Source organism: Canis lupus, chromosome 5 (genome assembly GCF_011100685.1).
Source record: "Canis lupus familiaris isolate Mischka breed German Shepherd chromosome 5, alternate assembly UU_Cfam_GSD_1.0, whole genome shotgun sequence".
In the NCBI taxonomy this organism is placed as follows: Eukaryota; Metazoa; Chordata; class Mammalia; order Carnivora; family Canidae; genus Canis; species Canis lupus.
The window spans coordinates 47676220-47695824 of record NC_049226.1 but is presented as its reverse complement, the minus strand read 5'-3'; the positions used below and the strand labels follow the sequence as shown (position 1 = coordinate 47695824).

Here is a 19605-nt window from a genome sequence, read left to right as displayed (position 1 = left end):
ACTTGTTAAACCTCAAAATCAGTGTGTCTCAAACTGAATTTCCCATCTTCCCCTTCTCCTCTTGGATTACTTGATTCAGTTAATGGCATAATTATCCTAAATATCAGACTTGAACTCTCCCGTCACTTTAGTCTTTCCTGTCTGTGAGTACATAAACATTCATATATTTGTATGATGTTACTAGTTCTACCATGTCAGCTTGCTGCTTATATCTTATTTCTCATCCCTTTATTGATACCCTAATTAAGGCCTTCATTACCACTCATATAGCAGTCTTCTAATTGAAGGAATTGAGAATATGTATTTATATATTTTAAAAAAGATTTTGTTTACGAGAGAGAGAGAGAGGCAGAGACGCAGGCAGAGGGAGAAGCAGGCTCCATGCAGGGAGCCCGATGTGGGACTCAATCCGGGGACTCCAGGATCACCCTCTGGGCTTAAGGCGGCGCTAAACTGCTGAGCCACTTGAGCCACCTGAGCCACCCGGGCTGCCCGAATTGAGAATATTTAATGTGGAAAGAGATGATGCAGCGGGAGGGGGTAAAGGTATTGGAGGTCTTTAAATATCTGATGGGTTATCTGATAGATTAGTTTCAGAAGACGCAACCAGCAACAGTTGGAAATGACACAGACCTTTGATTCCGTATATCTTTTTTTTTTTTTAAAGCTTTTATTTATTTATTCATGAGAGACACAGAGGGAGGCAGAGACACAGGAAGAGGGAGAAGCAGGCTCCCTGCAAGGAGCCTGATGTGAGACTCCATCCTGGACCCTGGGATCACGCCCTGAACCAAAGGAAATGCTCAACCGCTGAACCATCCAGGCATCCCAGTTTTGTATGTCTTTAAAGCAAATGAAGTAGTTTAAAGTTAGCTGGAATAATGTAGCTATATGGATACTCTAGAACAGTTATGTTAGTAAAGAAAAATAGTTTAAAATAGTGTCAGCCTTTTATTTTTTTATTTATTTATTTTTTTAATTTAAAATTTTTAAATTATTTATTTATTTATTTATGATAGTCACACAGAGAGAGAGAGAGGCAGAGACATAGGCAGAGGGAGAAGCAGGCTCCATGCACCGGGAGCCTGACGTGGGATTCGATCCCGGGTCTCCAGGATCGCGCCCTGGGCCAAAGGCAGGCGCTAAACCGCTGCGCCACCTAGGGATCCCAGTGTCAGCTTTTTAAACTTACAGCGGTATTTTCAGCTCCCTATGGAGCTTGTTAAGTACTGAACTTCCTGTTTGGAGGTGTTCACTCAGACTGGGTGAATGTACTTGGCTAGCATGTTGTAAAGGAGATCTCGCTATTATATGGGTGGTTGAACCCAATTAATGATTAGTGAGTGAGTTTGAACAAGACAGCAGAATAGATTCCTGGGGATGGGAGTGATATTTTTTTCAATCTTTTAAATTTACACATTTTCTTTCACTGCTTGCTTTCACTGTTCACAGGTTAGGAGAGATTACAGATAGATTGGAATGTGTTATTTGGGAAAATGATTAAGACATGTTATTAATATTACTACTTACTGGTTACCTAGTTTATAAATTCCCTTTTAATCCTGAGATTCTGACATCTTTCAATTGTTGCTTCTTATAAGCAGACTGCATATTTAACCACTTGCAAAGTTGCATTTTAAAGTATGGAAGCTGGGATCCCTGGGTGGCGCAGCGGTTTAGCGCCTGCCTTTGGCTCAGGGCGCGATCCTGGAGACCGGGGATCGAGTCCCACGTCGGGCTCCCGGTGCATGGAGCCTGCTTCTCCCCCTGCCTGTGTTTCTGCCTCTCTCTCTCTCTCTCTGTGACAATCGTAAATAAATAAAAAAATTAAAAAAAAATAAAGTATGGAAGCTCCAACCATTCATAGTTATCTGGGACCCACCAGAGGTTACTTGACATAATTAAAAATTTATTTATCAAACTACAGTAAGTATATGCTTCTTAGAGATAAGATCAGGGAGATCAAGGAATGGTTAAAACAGCCCAGATATCATTAATACTTATTACTATAATTTAAAGTAAATGATTGAAGTCATTTAAGCTCCTTATATCCCATTTAGATTGTTACGATGACGACTTTATAGTCTGTGAACGGGTAATACTCTGTGCTGTACAAATGGAGGTAGTGGATTGTAGGACCTTGATAGAAGTCATGTGTGAGGGTAAATGAGAGTAAATAAATGCTCAGTACTTAGTTTCTTCTTTTTAACTTTTAGATTCAAGAGAATAATGCATAAGTAGTAAATTTTATTTGAGTTATCACTATAAAAGTAGCTGTGTATTGATTTAGTGTTTTTAACTGGAGGGTGTGTTCCTGAGGAGTCCTAAGAATGCTTATAATATATATCCTTGAGCAAAAACGATCTTATTAGTCCCTTATTAATCTTTTTGCTATCAGCTCTTTTATCCCTCTTTTAAAAGCCAGTTTCTGAATATGTGAGTCCTACCCTTATTATGTTGCTGTTCCTTTGCTCTATCTTTTTATCTTCATCTCTTACTGCCATTTACTTTGCCTAACCCTTAGCTCTGAAAGAGGACAATCCAAGTAAATATTTCCAGGGTTCTCCCTTTCTTCGAATTTGTGCTTTTTAAAAGAAATAAACATGCTGGGTTTATAAACAACATTTTTAGACTACAAGTTTAGTGTATGAAGATAGAAAATTGGCAAATATAGGAAAAGAGGGCAAAGAAATGGATATAGTAATTGATGCTTCTGCAGACAAAGAACTGAGATGGAAAGAAATAAAAGCAGAGATGACAGACCAACATATTGAGAGACATTCAAGGTCAGACAAGGGATTAATATTTGTTACTAAAAATGCAAGCAGGTAGAAAAGGTTACAGTAGATGAAAACTTAGAATGGACCTCACAGTTCATTTTATTTGATGGTATAGCTAAAAGCACATAAAAATTCTAAATCAATATCTATATTTCATCTTGCTGCAGAATACCATTTGGAGAAGATGCCTAAGCATACGCAAATCCTGTAAGTCTGCAGTGTTTTTGTCGGTTGTACTGTGTGACTGAGATATATTCTGTAGAATCAGTCCCTAAAGTTCTGTCTGTCAGGAGCTTTTACTTGGCTTTAAATTCTCAGTGGATAAAATATTCTTCTATCTATTGCTATATGGGAGAGGCTGATAACCTTCATCTGCCCTTCAAGGACATTGATTTGAGTACCCTTTACATTTATCAGTTTATAATTTATCGACTGTCTTAATGCACAGTTATGGTTAGAAAAGTGACTCTCTAAAAATGACATCTGGGTCTCAATCGATGATTTTCATATCAAATATTGTAGTTCTGCTTTCCAAAAGAACTCTGTTTAATGTTCACTCTGCTTTTCACATCATTAACAGTAAAGTTTAGGAATATACCCCATCTGGTAGCTTTATGTTTACGAAGATAAAGTAAATTAGAGCTTTCTTCTCTTTACTGCTGTTTTTTAATTAAAATGGATTTGTCAGAATGTAAGCAGTGAGTAGAAATATGGGATTGGTGGATGATAAGATTTATTGAAGTTTGCATTAATAAAGAAAGTCTAAAAAAAAAAAAAAAGAAAGTCTAGTTGAGGGACACCTGGGTGGCTCAGTGGTTGAGTGTCTGCCTTTGGCTCAGGGCGTGATCCCAGGATTCGGGATCAAGTCCCACATTGGGCTCCTTGTGGGGGGCCTGATTCTCCCTCTGCCTATGTCTCTGCCTCTCAATCTGTGTCTCTCATAGATAGATAGATAGATAGATAGATAAATAAATAAATAAATAAATAAATAAATAAATAAAATCTTTAAAAAAATGAAGTCTAGTTGAAAAAAGTTACTAATTTCTCTAAAGTTTAGGAAAAAACCATAAATCCCTTCTTAAAAAAAAATATCCCCCCCTTTCTTTTTTACCATAAATCCCTTCTTAAACGTGATTGGAAGTTTCAAAGAATGCTATTTTGATGGTTTTCCAGACTAAGGCTCTGACATACATAAACTAAACAAGATTTTGGCATATCAGTTTGCTCACTGGAGCCAAGTATTTAGGATAACAAAAGAGACTGAAAGATACTAGATACACTTGATGTTAACTAAAAGGCCAAGAAGCGATCGAAATATACTAGATAACGGGTAAATCATCATTTTATACCTGAGAGAGAATGAATTTTAATTCATTTTTTAAAAAAAATCAGGAAAGCTTTAGGAAAGGGAAGTTGTGGGTGTGGATAGTTTAGAATTTTTAATGGGACTACTCTTAAAGTTCATTGTGGTTTCATTTGTGTTTTTTGCTCATTTGTAGTTAAACTCAAAGTACTGTTTGTTTTGCCTTTCCTTGGCTTATCTTATACAAGTATAAAAAAAGACATATTAAGAGACTGAATGGACTCCATTATTAATTTGTTCCTTTTCCTCTTTCCAAATCTCACTACTATTTTAAGGAGAAACAAAAATTACGAATTAACTAGGGATATCCTCCAAGTTGTTTTATTCAGCCAGGGCTGCCCTAGGGAATTGCATTGAGGAAGTTATGTTTTCTATATGACTAAATAGCTGAATGTGATGTCTTGAAGAACCAGAAGAATAAAACTGTATATCTTAAAAAGGAAAAAGTACTGTCTCAGCATTTTCTATTTCTCAGAGGTTGCTTAGGAATTTTGTAATAGACTGTCCTCTCTGTAGCTTTCTTCATCAAGCAGTTTCAAGCACATTTGTAATTTCCTGTATTCAATTTTTTATCAGACCAATTTTATTTATTTATTTATTTATTTATTTATTTATTTATTTATTTATTTATTTATTTATTTATTTATGATTTTATTTATTTATTCATGATATATATAGAAAGAGGCAGAGACACAGGCAGAGGGAGAAGCAGGCTCCATGCAGGGAGTCCGACGCGGGACTGGATCCCCGGACTCCAGGATTGCGCCCTGGGACAAAGGCAGGCGCTAAACCGCTGAGCCACCCAGGGATCCCCCTGAGCAATTTATTTTTGAATATTATTTTAAAAGAGGTTCAATGTAAACAATTTAAATAAAGCACAAAATATAAAGAAAAGATGACATTTCATCTCTCAGGTCCACTTTTATTTATTTATTTATTTATTTTTCTTAGTTCCACCTTTAGCATGGACCTCTAGACCATGTTTTTGTATATTAGTGTAACTGTATGTGTATATATAGTATATATACCTACAGATGGGTAAATTGTATTCATGCTATTCTCTCTTCCTTTTCCTCAAACTGTATAGTTAGTAAACTTTACTTTTTTTAGAGCAGTTTTGGGTTCATAGCATGATTGAGAGACAGAGTTGTTATATACCTCTTCCCCCACAAAACAGAATTTTCCCCACTATCAACATTCTGCCCCAGAGTGGTACACATTTGTTATTGTCAGACCTACACGGACACATCATTATCACTCCAGGTTCATAGTTTACATTAGGGTTCACTTATGGTGTGCATTTTGGAGATTTGGATAAATGTATAATGACATGTATCTACAACTATAATGCTCTAGAGAATAGTTTTATTGCCTAAAAGTCCTCTGTGCTCTGGCTATTCATTCATTACCCACACTGCCTCCATCCCTCACAAACACTGATCTTTTTACTGTTTCTGTAATTTTGCCTTTTCCAGAGTATCATACTATTGGAATCATACAGTTTGATAAACAGTGACCTTTTAAGATTGGCTTCTTTCACTTAGTAATACACATTTAGTTTTCCCTAATATCTTTTATGGCTTGATAGCTCATTTCTTTTAAGCATCTGAGTAATAGTCGACTGTCTGGATGTATTACAGTTTATGTATCCAGTCATCTACTGAAGGAAATCTTAGTTGCTTCCAAGTTTTGGTAATTATGAATAGAAGCGCTATAAACATCTGTGTGCAGGTTTCTGTGTGGATTGTTTTTATTTCATTTGGGTAAATACCAAGGACCACAATTGCTGAATAATATGCTGAGAGTATGTTTAGTTTGTAAGAAGCTGCTGAACTGTCTTCCAAAGTAGCTGTAACATTTTACATTCCTATCAGCAATGAATGTGAGTTCTTATTGCTTGATGTCCTTGTCAGCATTTGGTGTTTTGGGTTTTGCCCATTTTAATAGATATGTCGTGATATCTCATTGTTTTAATTAGCTCTCCCTGATAACATATGTGTAACATATTCATGTGCTTATTTGCCATCCTTATATCTTCTTTGGTGAGGTGAGTCTGTTAAGGTTTTTGGCCCATTTTAAACTTAGGTTGTTCATTTTCTTATAGTTAAGTTTTAAACATTCTGGGTATGTTTTGGATAGTCCTTTAGCAGATGTGTCTTCTGCAAATATTTTCTCCCAGTCTGTGGCATGTCCTTTCTTTCTCTTGACATTGTCTTTCACAGAGAAGTTTTTAATTTTAATGAAGTCTAGCTCACCAGTTATAAAAAGTCATTGCCATGCTACAGGTCATTTAGGTTTTCTTCCATGTTATCTTCTAGGACTTTTATAGTTTTGTGTTACAATATGTCTATGATCCATTTTGAATTAATTTTTGTGAAGTGTGTATGATCGTTTATCTCCTTTTTTTTTTTTTAAGATTTTATTTATTTATCCATGAGAGACAGAGAAAGAGAGATGCAGAGACACAGGCAGAGGGAGAAGCAGGCTTCATGCAGGGAGCCTGATGTGGGACTCAATCCTGGGACTCCAGGATCATGCCCTGGGCTAAAGGCAGGCGGTAAACCGCCGAGCCACCCAGGGATACCCCTATCTCCTTTCCCCACCCCCCCAGGTGTACATCCAGTTTTCCAGCAACACTTATTGAAAAGACTGTCTTTGCTCTGTTGTATTGCCTTTGTTCCTTTGTCAAAGACCAGTTGACTATATATGGGTCTATTTCTAGGCTCTTTATTCTGTTCCATTGATCTATTTGTCTTCTCTTTTGCCAGTACCAATAATAACGTCTGTCTGATTTTGGTATTAGGGTAATGCTGACCTCATGGAATGAGTTAGGAAATATTCTCTCTGTTTCTGTCTTTTCGAAGGGGGTGTAGAGAATTGGTATAATTTCTTCCTTAAATGTTTGGTAGAATTCAACAGTGCAACCATCTGAACCTGATGCTTTCTTTTTTAGATGTTTATTTATTGTTGATTCAATTTCTGGTCAATAGATATAGGCCTATTTAAATTGTTTATTTCTTGTGTGAGTTTTGGCAAACTGTGTCTTTAAAGGAATTGCATCATTTCATCTAAGTTATCAAATTTGCAAGCTTAGAATTGTCCATAATACTCCTTTATTGTCCTTTATTGTCCATGGGATCTGTGGTGATGTCCTGTTTCATTTCTGATTTTAGTCTTTTGTATCTTCTCTCTTTTTCTTAGCCTTGCTAGAGGCTTATAAATTTCATTGATCTTTTCAAAGAACCAGCTTTGATTTTGTTCATTTTTCTCTATAGGTTTCTTTCTTTATGCCTTAATTTTTATTATTTCTTTTTTCCTGCTTACTTGAGGTTTAATTTGCTCTTCTTTTTCTAGTTTCCTAAGTTGGAACTTTAGATTATTGATTTTAGATCTTTCTTCTTTTCTAATGTTTGCACTCAATGCTATTAATTTCCTTGTAAATATTAAGAGAATTTTCTGCATCACAAATTTTAAGTTGCGTTCTCATTTTTCATTTAGTTAAAAACATTTCTTAATTTCTCTTGAGGTTTCTTATTTGGCCCTGTGTTATTTGAAGTGTTTTATCTAATTTCCAAGTACTTGGAATATTTCCAGCTAACTTTCTGTTATTGATTTCTTATTTAACTCCATTTTGGTGAGAACAAATATTGTATGATTTCTATTCTTTTAAATTTGTTAAGATGTGTTTTATGGCCCAGAATCTGGTCCATCTTTGTGAATATTCCATGTGAACTTGAGAATAATATGTTATCTGTTTTTGTTGAGTGAAGTAGTCCGTCAATTATGTCCAGTTGATTGGTGGTGCTGTTTAATTCAGCACTATCTTTACTGATTTTCTGCCTCCTGACCCTTTTTTTCTTTCTGTTTGAGGGGTGTTAAGGTCTCCAACCTTAATAGAGGAATCATCTGTTTCTTCTTACAGTTTTATCAGTTTTACCTCACATATTTTGATGTTTCTTGAATATCTTTTTATGGTAATAAATATAGATCTATGTCATAATATGTGTATAGCATAATTTTGTCATCAGCAGATATTTGTATCTATTAGCACACCAGTTTGCTAGGTGTCAGGATACAGTAGTGAACAAGATATATTCTCTGATTCACGGGCTTTATTATTTGAGAAATAAATATGTAAAATGTTTCTTCAGGCTCCCCCAGGTTCATCTCTTATGATGATGAAAAAATATGAAATTCCTTTAATGTGCATTACTTAGATTTAGTAAGTTTGAAAATATTTTCTTATGTTTATTGGTCTTTTTTTTAGAGTACCTGGATTTTTTTTCTATTTGGGTGTTTTTTCCCTTATTGATTTGTAGTCCTTTGTATTTTAGAGACATTTACCCTTTTTCTGTGTAATAGATATTGAATTTTTTCCTAATTGATGAATTATAACTCAACCCAGTTAATGTTCTTTTTATTCTTCCTGTATGAAAGTTTCCATTAAAAAAAAAAAGATTTTATTTATCTATTTGAGAGAGAGAGAGAGCATATGAGCAAGCTAGGAGAACGGCAGAGAGGGAGGGAGAGGGAATCTCAAGCAGATTGCCCTCTGAGCTCAGAGCCCGACACAGGGCTCTATCCTGTAACCCTGAGATCAGGACCTGAGCCGAAATCAAAAGTTGGATACAACTGATTGAGCCACCCAGTTGCCCTTTGAAGTTTTCACTTTTATGCAATTACATTTTCCTTTCTGATTTTTAGTTTTGCATTGCCATGCTTAGAAAGTCCTTTTCTATAACACTGTTAGAATTTTTTAAAATTAATATTTCCTTGTATGTATACATGTGCCAAGTGGGTGCATTTGCATTTAATTCTTTTATTTGTCTAGAATTTGTAATGCACGAGGTAGCTTTATTAAACTGGCTAGCTTATTACTCTAGCAATTTTTTTTTTAAAGATTTTACTTATTTATTCATAAGAGACACAGAGAAAGAGAGAGGCAGAGACACAGGCAAAGGGAGAAGCGGGCTGCATGTGGGGAGCCTGACGTGGGACTCGAACCTGGGTCTCCAGGATCACATCCTGGGCTGAAGGTGGTGCTAAATTGCTGAGCCACCAGGGCTGCCCTACTCTAGCACTTTTATTTTTTTATTTTTAAATTAAATTAGCCTTTTTTTTTTCAGTGATGTGAAATATTCCTTATATCAGGTACTAGAGTCTCACATGTGTTTGGATTTATTTCTATTCTCCCTATTATGTTTTTAGTCTTGTCATCGTTTGCTAACAAATAATAAATTTAAGTATAACTAGACTTTAACTACTCTAGTTTTACAATGTGTTTTAATAGTAAGGCAAATCCTCCCCTCGTTTAAAATTTTTGGTTATTCCCTTTTAAAAAAAATAAAAATTCTATTCTTATTCTTGCATATTTTCTCTAAGTTTAAGTAAGAGAAATACATAAAACACAACTAAAATCCCTTACCCAGATTCATATTTTTTATATGTATATATGAAATATTTTTTCTGAACCATTTGAGAATAAGTTGTATTCATGGTGACTCCTTATGCCTAAATATTACAGTGCAGATTTAGTAAAAATACTACTGTCTGTTGTCTAGATTTATCAATATAAATACCTTTTATAATTTTATTCCTTTTTCTTAGAAGCAGGTATTCCATTTAGCTGTTGTGTCTTTTTAGTTTCCTTTGATGTAAAATGTTTCCATGGCCTTTCTTTGTCTCACATGACACTGACATTTTTGAAGAATATGATTTTCGCTCCCCTTTAAAAATAGATGGTTCCTCATTTGAGGTTTGAGTAGTTTCCCCATGCTAGGTTCAGATTTGCATCTAGGCTGGCCTATTATAATTGTGATGTACTCTTCTCAAGACTTGCCTCTGAAGGCAAAGAATAGCCCAAGGCTGTCTGTTCCACATTGGCAAAGTAATTGTTTAATAGACATTTTTATTGAAGTATAATATACAAAGAGAAAAGTAAACAAATAATAAATGGACAGTTCTGTTTTCACGAAGGGGTTAGACCCATATTTTTACCATGTAGATTATAATAGAACATTAGCACCCATAGCCTACCCTTGTATCTCCTCTTGGTCACTCCTTCCTCTTTTTTTTTTTTTTTAAGATTTTATTTATTTATTCATGAGAGACACAGAGAGAGAGAGGCAGAGAATTAGGCGAGGGAGAAGCAGGCTCCATGCAGGGAGCCTGATGTGGGACTCGATCCTGGGACCCCTGGATCACACCCTGAGTTGAAGGCAGGTGCTCAACCAGTGAGCCACCCAGGCATCCCAGGTCACTCCTTCCTCTTCCCTGAAGGTAATTTCTAATTTGATTTCTAATATCATAGATCAATTTCGCCTATTTTGGAACCTTTAGAAAGGGACTCATATATATTTTGGTGTGTTGGCTTCTTTAGCTCAACATTATGTTTGTAAGATCTATTAACATTGTTGATGTAGTTGTCGTTCATTCTTACTGCTGTATATAATATTCCATTTTTTTTTAATTTTTTTTAAAATTTTTTTATTTATTTACTTATGATAGTCACAGAGAGAGAGAGAGAGAGAGGCAGAGACACAGGCAGAGGGAGAAGCAGGCTCCATGCATCGGGAGCCCGATATGGGATTCGATCCCGGGTCTCCAGGATCGCGCCCTGGGCCAAAGGCAGGCGCCAAACCGCTGCGCCACCCAGGGATCCCATAATATTCCATTTTTATAAATATACTAGCAGCACTTGGATGGCTTAGTTGGTTGAACAACCAACTCTTGGTTTTGGCTCAGGCCATGATCTCAGGGTGGGGAGACTGAGCCCTTGTTGGCTCAATGTATAGTCTGCTTGAGATAGATTCTCCTTGTCCCTCTCCCTGCTCATGTGCTCTCTCATTCGCTCTCTAAATAAATAAATAAATCTTAAAAAAATACACAGTACTTCCATTTCACGGTTGATGGATGTTTGAGTTGGTAGTTTGGAGCTGTGAATTATACTACTATTAATAGGTTTATATATACACTTTATTGAACATATGTATGCATTTCTGTTGTGTATAGTCCTAGGAGCACAGTTTCTAGGCAAAGGCTATGAATATGTTCACTTTGAATAGCTATTGCCAAACACTTTGGCAAAGTGGCTACATTAAGTTTTAATCACACTGGTGGTGTATGAGTTCCTATTGCTTAACATGTAACACTTGTAATTTATTGACTTTTTAAGATTTAGCCAACCTGGTATATTTGTAACACCGTCTTGTTTCAATAAATGTTTTCCCTATTAAAGACTTTACTTAGGCATATTGGCCATTTGGTCATCCATTTATAAAGTTGTGTCATCCGTTTATAAAACTCCTGTATTTTGTGTATTCTACTTTTTTTTTTTTTTCTGAGATTTTCTCATTGACTTGTGGGAGGCCCTTGAATATTCTCTTTGTATTAACTGAAATGTAATTGACACATAACATACTAGTTTCCGTGTAGAACATTGATTTGATACTTGTATACATTGGGAAATAATCACCACCATAAGTCTAGTTATCTGGTACCATACAAAGTAATGAATTTGTTTTTCTTGTGGTGAGAACTTTTAAGATTTACTCTTAGCAACTTCCAAATATACAATACAATTTTATATTGTATAGCCACCATTGTTGTATATTACATCGCCATTGCTTATTTATTTTATAACGGGAAGTTTGTATCTTTGATCCTGTTCACCCATTTTGCTTACTCCCACGCCCCGCTGCCCCTTTGGCAACCATTTTGTTTTTAAAGGGGAGCCGCAGCGGGAGAGAGAGAAAGAATCTCAAGCAGATTCCCTTCTGAGTGCAGAGCCCGCATCAATCCCATGAACCTGAGATCATGACCTGATCTGAAACCAAGAGTTGGATGCTCAACCGACTGAGCCACCCAAGCATCCTAGTTAGTGGCTTTTTAACAATACAAAAATTAAATTCTAAAACTTACATCTGTTCTTTGTATAAGATTTGAAAAAGGTAGACAATAGTAGTATAAAAATAACCACACACAATTTTATATCCAGAGAAACTTGTCAATTTTTGATATACTTCTAATTTTTTCCCTGCTCCTTCCCCAGCTAGTATCATATAATGCATAAAGTTTTAGATTCTGCATTGTTTCCCCATTATCACAAACTTTCTGGAGACTTTTTTTTTTTTTAATTGGTTTGAGAGAGAGAGTGTGCAAGTGCATACAAGTGGAGGGAAGAGCAAAGGGAGAAGGAGAGAGGAATCTTAAGCAGACTCCACACTGAGCATGGAGCCTGATGCAGGGCTCAATCTCATGACTCTGATATTATGACCTGTGCAGAAATCAAGAGTCAGACACTTAACCAACTGAGCCAACCAGGCACCCCTCAGGAGACATTTTTATTTATTTATTTATTTTTAATTTTTTTTTAAATTTTTTTTTTAATTTTTTTTTTAATTTTTTATTTATGATAGGCACACAGTGAGAGAGAGAGAGAGAGGCAGAGACACAGGCAGAGGGAGAAGCAGGCTCCATGCACCGGGAGCCTGACGTGGGACTCGATCCCGGGTCTCCAGGATCACGCCCTGGGCCAAAGGCAGGCGCTAAACCGCTGCGCCACCCAGGGATCCCTCAGGAGACATTTTTAATGGATCTATCAATCAATCATGTAGATGCACATTTTAATAAACCTCCTTGCTTTTCTAAATTTTGTTAAATTATGCAATTTTCTGGAGGAAAATTTTTTATTCTAGTTGTCAGTGAAAAAATTTCCAGTTGATAGAATTTTACAGCTTATAAAAATGCTAAGTGATATATCAATTTAATCAGTTCACTGATTCATTTAATAAACATATTTTGAGACCAGTCACATGCCAAGCAGAGCTTAAGGACATTCAAAAAGTTGACCATCTAGTGTAAGAGGTAAGAAGATTACAATACAGTGTGATGAATGCCATGATAGAGGAGGACAAAAGAATCCTATGGGAGCTAAGAGCACGGCCATCTATTTTAGTTTGAGGTATGGAGGGGGTTAGAAATCTTACAAGTCTGACCAGAAGAGATGAAACTTAAGCTGGGTCTTAGGAACTCATGATAACAAGGTAGTCAAAAAGTAAGGGTGAGCAGGAAGGCCTTCTAGGTGGAGGAAACAGCACATGCAAAGACATGGAAGCATGTCCAGTTTAGGAAGCTTTAATATTAATATTAAAAGTGGCTTCAGTGTATGGTACATGTGAAGGAGTAGTAAGAGAGGAAGCTAAGTAAGAGGGCAGATATAATTTCTTGAAGGGCCTTGAATATTCTCAAGGCTAAGGGTGTAAACATAAATAAGGCAAAGTCCTTGAGGAACATCTTTGTAGCTCTAATTCTCATTCTCCGTATTATGTAGCATTCTAAGGTGTAATTTGTTCCTCTTTCAGATTACATTACACATCTCAACTTTCCCTCAAATCAGTTATAAAACAAGTACTTATAAGCTACATTTATTCTTAAAGTAAGAAAACATTTTCTGTTGTAGATTTAAGCCATTCTTTTTTTTTTTAATTTTTTTTTAAATTTTTATTTATTTATGATAGTCACAGAGAGAGAGAGAGAGAGAGAGGCAGAGACATAGGCAGAGGGAGAAGCAGGCTCCATGCACCGGGAGCCTGATGTGGGATTCGATCCTGGGTCTCCAGGATTGCGCCCTGGGCCAAAGGCAGGCGCCAAACCGCTGCGCCACCCAGGGATCCCTAAGCCATTCTTTTTTTTAAAAAAGATTTATTTATTTAAAAGAGAGAGAAAGGGAGCAAGGATAGGGGGAGAGGGAGAGAGAGAATCTCCAATACGTTGGAGAATGTCATCAGTTCTCCAATAGCTCTTGCTCACACCTCACCTTTAAGCTCCAGATCTATATATCCAACTGCCTAGTTGGCTTCTCTAGAATACCTCTAGAATGTAAGCTCCATGAGAGCTTTTACACTACTTTTGTCCTAAGCCATATCTGCATTTCCTTGAACAGTGTCTGGGAATACTTTATTAAATAATTAAATAAATGAATGATTCTTTAATGTATCTCTCAGAGCATCTCAAACTACATACAAGTCAAATTCATGATCTTCTCTAACCTGACCTTCTTCTGATGCTCCCTGTTTCAATGGTTGGTACCTTTTATTTAGTTTCACAAGCCAGGAACATTGGTGTATCTGGCATACTATCTTTCTTGCCTTCCATATTCATTTAATCATCAAGACATTGAATTTTTGACACATTTCCTAATATGTCTGTTTTTCTCACTTTCTGTTGCTCCATTCCAAGCTATTATCATCTCTCTTGTAGTCCTGTACAGTACTAATAAACTCTAATTGTGTACTCTCGTCCTTTTTAATCTATTCTTTGTGCTGCTATGGGAGGCAAACCCACAGATCAGATTCTTTTATTTATTTATTTATTTATTTATTTTTTATTTTTTATTTTTTTTTCACAGATCAGATTCTAATATTCCTGTTAGAAACCAATTGTTCTTAGGATAAGCAACAAAATTCTTAGCATGGTGTACAAGGCCGTGTGTGCTGTAGCCCATGTTAAACCTATGGCTATATCTCAAGCTCCCTTTTTTCTCTGTTCTAGTCACATTGGCTTTTAAAATTTTTCCAGTGGACCATGCTTTCTCCTGCTTCAATTGTATTGTATAATTAGTAGCTTTTAGTACATATTATAAAATTGAATGTGTACTGTTAGAGAAATAAATGTATCAATACTTTTGAGTAGATATTTATAATACCTAAAAGGGAAATGTTCTGTGCAGTATTCTTGAAAAGTAAACTGTGTGAATTATTGCAAATAAGCACAAGCATTCTAAGGTGTAATTTGTTCCTCTTTCAGATTACATTACACATCTCAACTTTCCCTCAAATCAGTTATAAAACAAGTACTTAAAAGCTACATTTATTCTTAAAGTAAGAAAACATTTTCTGTTGTAGATTTAAGCCATTCTTTTTTACAAAAAGATTTATTTATTTAAAAGAGAGAGAGAAAGGGATAGGGGGAGAGGGAGAGAGAGAATCTCCAGCAGACTTTCTGCTGAGTACAAATCCCAGTGTAGGGCTTGATCTAAGGACTTGGAGATCATGACCTGAGCTGAAATAAGGAATCCCTTGCCTAGCTGACTAAGCCACCTATGTGCCCCTAAACCATTCTGTTTTTTAAAAAGATGCTGCAGGGGGTGCCTAGGTGGCTCAGTCATTAAGCGTCTGCTTTCAGCTCAGGTCACAGGGTCCTGGGATCGAGCCTCACATTTGGCTCCCTGCTCATTGCAGAGCCTACTTCTCCCTACCCCTCTGTACCTCCCCCTGTTTGTGCTTGCCCTCTCTCTCTATCTCTGTCAAATAAATAAATAAAATCTTAAAAAAAAATGCTGCAGTATTGAGGTAGGAAGGAAAGGTAGGAAATGCCTTAAAATGATAGTAGTGACTTAATCAGTTTAAGTGGAATCCTCCATTCTGAAGATAGTTACCGTTTCTTACAAGATTTAAAACCATCTTCTCTCATTACAAATAAAACAATTCTTGAATAGTCTCACAAGCACTAAAGCTGAGTTGGTTGGTTTTTTTTTTTTTTAATTTTTTTTTTAAATTTTTATTTATTTATGATAGTCACAGAGAGAGAGAGGGGGGCAGAGACACAGGCAGAGGGAGAAGCAGGCTCCATGCACCGGGAGCCTGATGTGGGATTCGATCCCAGGTCTCCAGGATCGCGCCCTGGGCCAAAGGCAGGCGCCAAACCGCTGCGCCACCCAGGGATCCCCTGAGTTGGTTTACTAAGCTGATATGTTGTTCTTAATTGTGAGTACTTGGAGGAGATTGTTGTTTGGTTTTGTGTGGTATTTGGTATTTATTTTTTGTAATTATTTATAGAATAAATTATATTCTGTTATGTAAAATGAAAAATTGGTTTGCCCATTTGCAGTTTAAATTGTACTTAATCACAAGTAAAACTTCAGCAGTATTGCCATATAATATATACTCATTACTTATTTTTCTTTAATAATTTTTCTTTTAGTCAGTACAAAAGATTTAACTTTACAGAAGAATGCAATCAAGTAATGGCTTTTTCCTTAGAATTTGAATATGGAGGCCACAGGAACAGATGAAGTTGACAAGCTAAAAACTAAATTTATATCTGCTTGGAACAACATGAAATATAGTAAGTATTATTTAAAAACTGTATAGATCCAAAGAAACATTTGAAGATGTATATCATTTGCCTTATTAAGTCACAATTGCTTAAGTTTCTCTTTCAATGAATAATTTCTATAAGAATGTAGATAAGCATATATCCTGAAGAAAGAGCCAAATATCATCATAAGCATTGTCTAGAAACTCAGGCATACTATGTGGGTCCATTTTTCTTTAAACATTCAGAAGCAGATGGAATTTATTTAAGTGATGTTAACACCTCGGTTTTTCAAACTCAGTTTCAGGCAATTTCATATATAAACTAGGGGAAGCAAGCAAAAATAGACCTTTGAACACACAAAGCAGAGTTCACACTCTAATGATACCTATGAATTTCTTTTAGGAGTACTCCTAGACCTTTATTTTTAACCTAGTTATTCTTGGTTTGCAAGCAAATCCAGTAAGGATCATAAGGTGGTTTTGAAACCCACTTTGGACTAGAAACAAATTGGAGATGAAGAAAGTTTCAAAAATGGAGAAATACTTAGCAGAATCAGCTGCGGCATAAGAAGTTCATATCCATACAATAGGAAAGATAACATTTAGCAAAACCCCTTTATAATGCAAATTCAGGTAAAATATAATTGACAGTGGCTCCTGGTTCACTGGCAGGCATGGACAGCAAGCTCTTTAGATGGTTATAACTTGGTAATAATGAGACATTGCATTTTGAAAACTCTGAACATTGATTTTTAAAAAATTGAGATATAATTTACATATTAAAGAATGTACCCTTTTATGATTCAGTGGTTTTTTGTATATTTACAAGACTGTACAACCATCATCACCCCCAAAGCAACCTTATACCCATTCATAGCTACTCCCTATTCTTCCCCACCTCTCTCTATTGTCCATTATACAATGTCGCCACCCATGTGCCCCATCCATTTTTTTATTAGAGTCATTCTAGTGGGTGTGAGTATGTTGCTGAGTTTGATTTGCATTACCTTGATGAATAATGATGTTAAGCATTTTTTATATACTTATTGGCTATTTGTATATATTATTATTATTTTTTTAAGATTTTACTTATTTATTCATGAGAGACACAGAAAGAGAGAGGCAAAGACACAGGCAGAGGGAGAAGCAGGCTGCATGCAGGGAGCCCGATGTGAGACTCGATCTGGGAAGTCCAGGATCATGCCCTGAGCCAAAGGCAGGCACTAAACTGCTGAGCCACCCAGGGATTCCCTTGGTGTTGTATTTTATTAGCTCTAACTGTTATTTTGTGAATTGTTATTTAACCTATTATTTACATTTGTGTTGTTTTCAATATCTAGATATTTTAAGTGTCCATAGTAAAATTATGACAATCTCTAATCTCAAAGGAACAGATTAGATTGTTCAGGGTAACTAAGTATTCTAGATAGCTTCAAGTTATGGAGTAGTATTTTTGTTTGATTTTATTGGTGAAAATCATTGTAAAATGTCTTATGTATTTTTATTGGTGAAAATCATTGTAAAATGTTTTATGTATTTTCCTTGCTTAGAGTTTGTATAGTATGTGTGGTGTAGAAAGGACTAACACTGACTGAACACTGATTAGCACACTAGCATTTTGTAGATAATTTATGTACCTTATCATTTAAATCTCATATCTTTCTGAGTTTTTTTTTTAAATTTTTTGTAATTAGAAAACTGAGATTAAGTGACATATCCATGGTCATATCTAGGTCATAACTCTTGAACTGGTCATAACTCTTGAAACTGGTATTCAAATCCAGCCTCCCTTGTTCCTCAGTCTTGCTGTTTTCTGAATACAGTGGAACATAAGTTAGGATTGTTTTCATCAATTTTAATATTATAAAATGATGAAGATGGAACTAGAAATGGCATAGCATTTAAGATTTAAAAGGCTGTGGACCTTACTTTCTTGTAAAACTTTCATTTTTGCTTTCTTCTCCCCTCCCCCCTTTTATTTCCATGACTTTATGAGGTATATAAACTGGACTACCCTTTTAAAATAGTAATAAGTAAACCATCCTTTTTTTTTTTAACCATCCTTTTTCTGCATGTTTTTGATCCTCCAGAAAATCATTACCATCTGTTATTTCTATGTTCTTTGGCTTGTTTACATCTTTTAAAGACTTGTGATTTTCAATTTGCTGACTTAAGGGACTATAGGTTTTGTAATATTCTGTTTATGGTAGTTGGTCTCCAAAGATGGTCCTTAGTAAGGATCTTTAATCATATCTTGTGTTGTCTCTTTTCTCATTGAATCTGGGTTGGCCTGTGCTTTATATTAGCTGATAGAATGAGATAGAAATGAGGCTGTGTCAATTCTATGTCTGGCCATTAAGAGGCAACTTCTACTTGCTCTGTTTTGGAGCTCTGAACTGTTATGTAACGAACTTAGGTACTCAGCTGGAGAAATCACATGGAGAGGCCACATGAAGAAGAAAGGCCCTGAGACTACATAGGAGAGAAAGCAGCAGCCAATGCAGTGTCTCAACTGAGTCTCTCCATCTGATTTTTACTACATTAGAGACTCTAAGCAAGACCAGCAGGAGAACTTGAGCCCAGTCAACCCACAGAACTGTGTGATAGAAGGAAAAAAGTTGTTTCAAATTAAGTTGTGAATTGGTTTGTTAAACAGGAACAAATAATTGAGACACTGTTCCAGTTTATCTCTTGATTTTTTTTTTTTTTGTAATTGAGAGAAAGTAAAGTGAGATGAACAGATCATAAGTATACAATTTCCAGAGTGTGACACATGTTTATACCTGTGAAATTAACAATCTAATCAATATATAGAAAATTTCCTTCACCTCAGGAAGTTTCTTCATTCTTCTTTCTGGTCAATGCTCACCCCTCATAGAAAGTCACTGCCCTTTGTCAATTTATTTAATGGCTTGTTTGCCAAATTAAGTTACTTTTCTTTCTTTATTTAGTTTTACTTAATTAGTTTTTATTTAGAAATCATAATGACATTTAATTTGCCTGTCTCGCCTCTCTGCTCCTATAAATTGAGATGTAGAGGTAAAAACTAGGGGAGATTGAGGAATAAAATAAAAAATAGGGATCCCTGGGTGGCGCAGCGGTTTGGCGTCTGCCTTTGGCCCAGGGCGCGATCCTGGAGATCCAGGATCGAATCCCACGTCAGGCTCCCGGTGCATGGAGCCTGCTTCTCTCTCTCTCTCTCTCTCTCTCTCTCTCTGTGTGACTATCATAAATAAATAAAAAAATTAAAAAAAAAAAATAAAAAATAAAAAATATATTCTTGAGTATAAGAATTCTGATGAATATATATTTTTCAATATGTGTTAGAATAACTTATTTATAATCATACTTCTTATTCATGGCT

At 35.8% G+C, this 19605-nt stretch overlaps 1 protein-coding gene across 6 annotated transcripts in view; it reads left to right on the top strand.

Annotated features, from left to right (window-relative positions):
* Positions 1–19605, top strand: part of ATG4C (autophagy related 4C cysteine peptidase) — an 85360-nt gene that overhangs the window by 11372 nt on the left and 54383 nt on the right. For all 6 annotated transcript variants that reach the window (XM_038537325.1, XM_038537324.1, XM_038537322.1 and 3 more), the window contains one exon: positions 16126–16269. In XM_038537325.1, the coding sequence (XP_038393253.1) occupies positions 16194–16269 (76 nt within the window). In that variant the 5' untranslated portion in view covers positions 16126–16193. The remainder of the gene's footprint in view (positions 1–16125; positions 16270–19605) is intronic.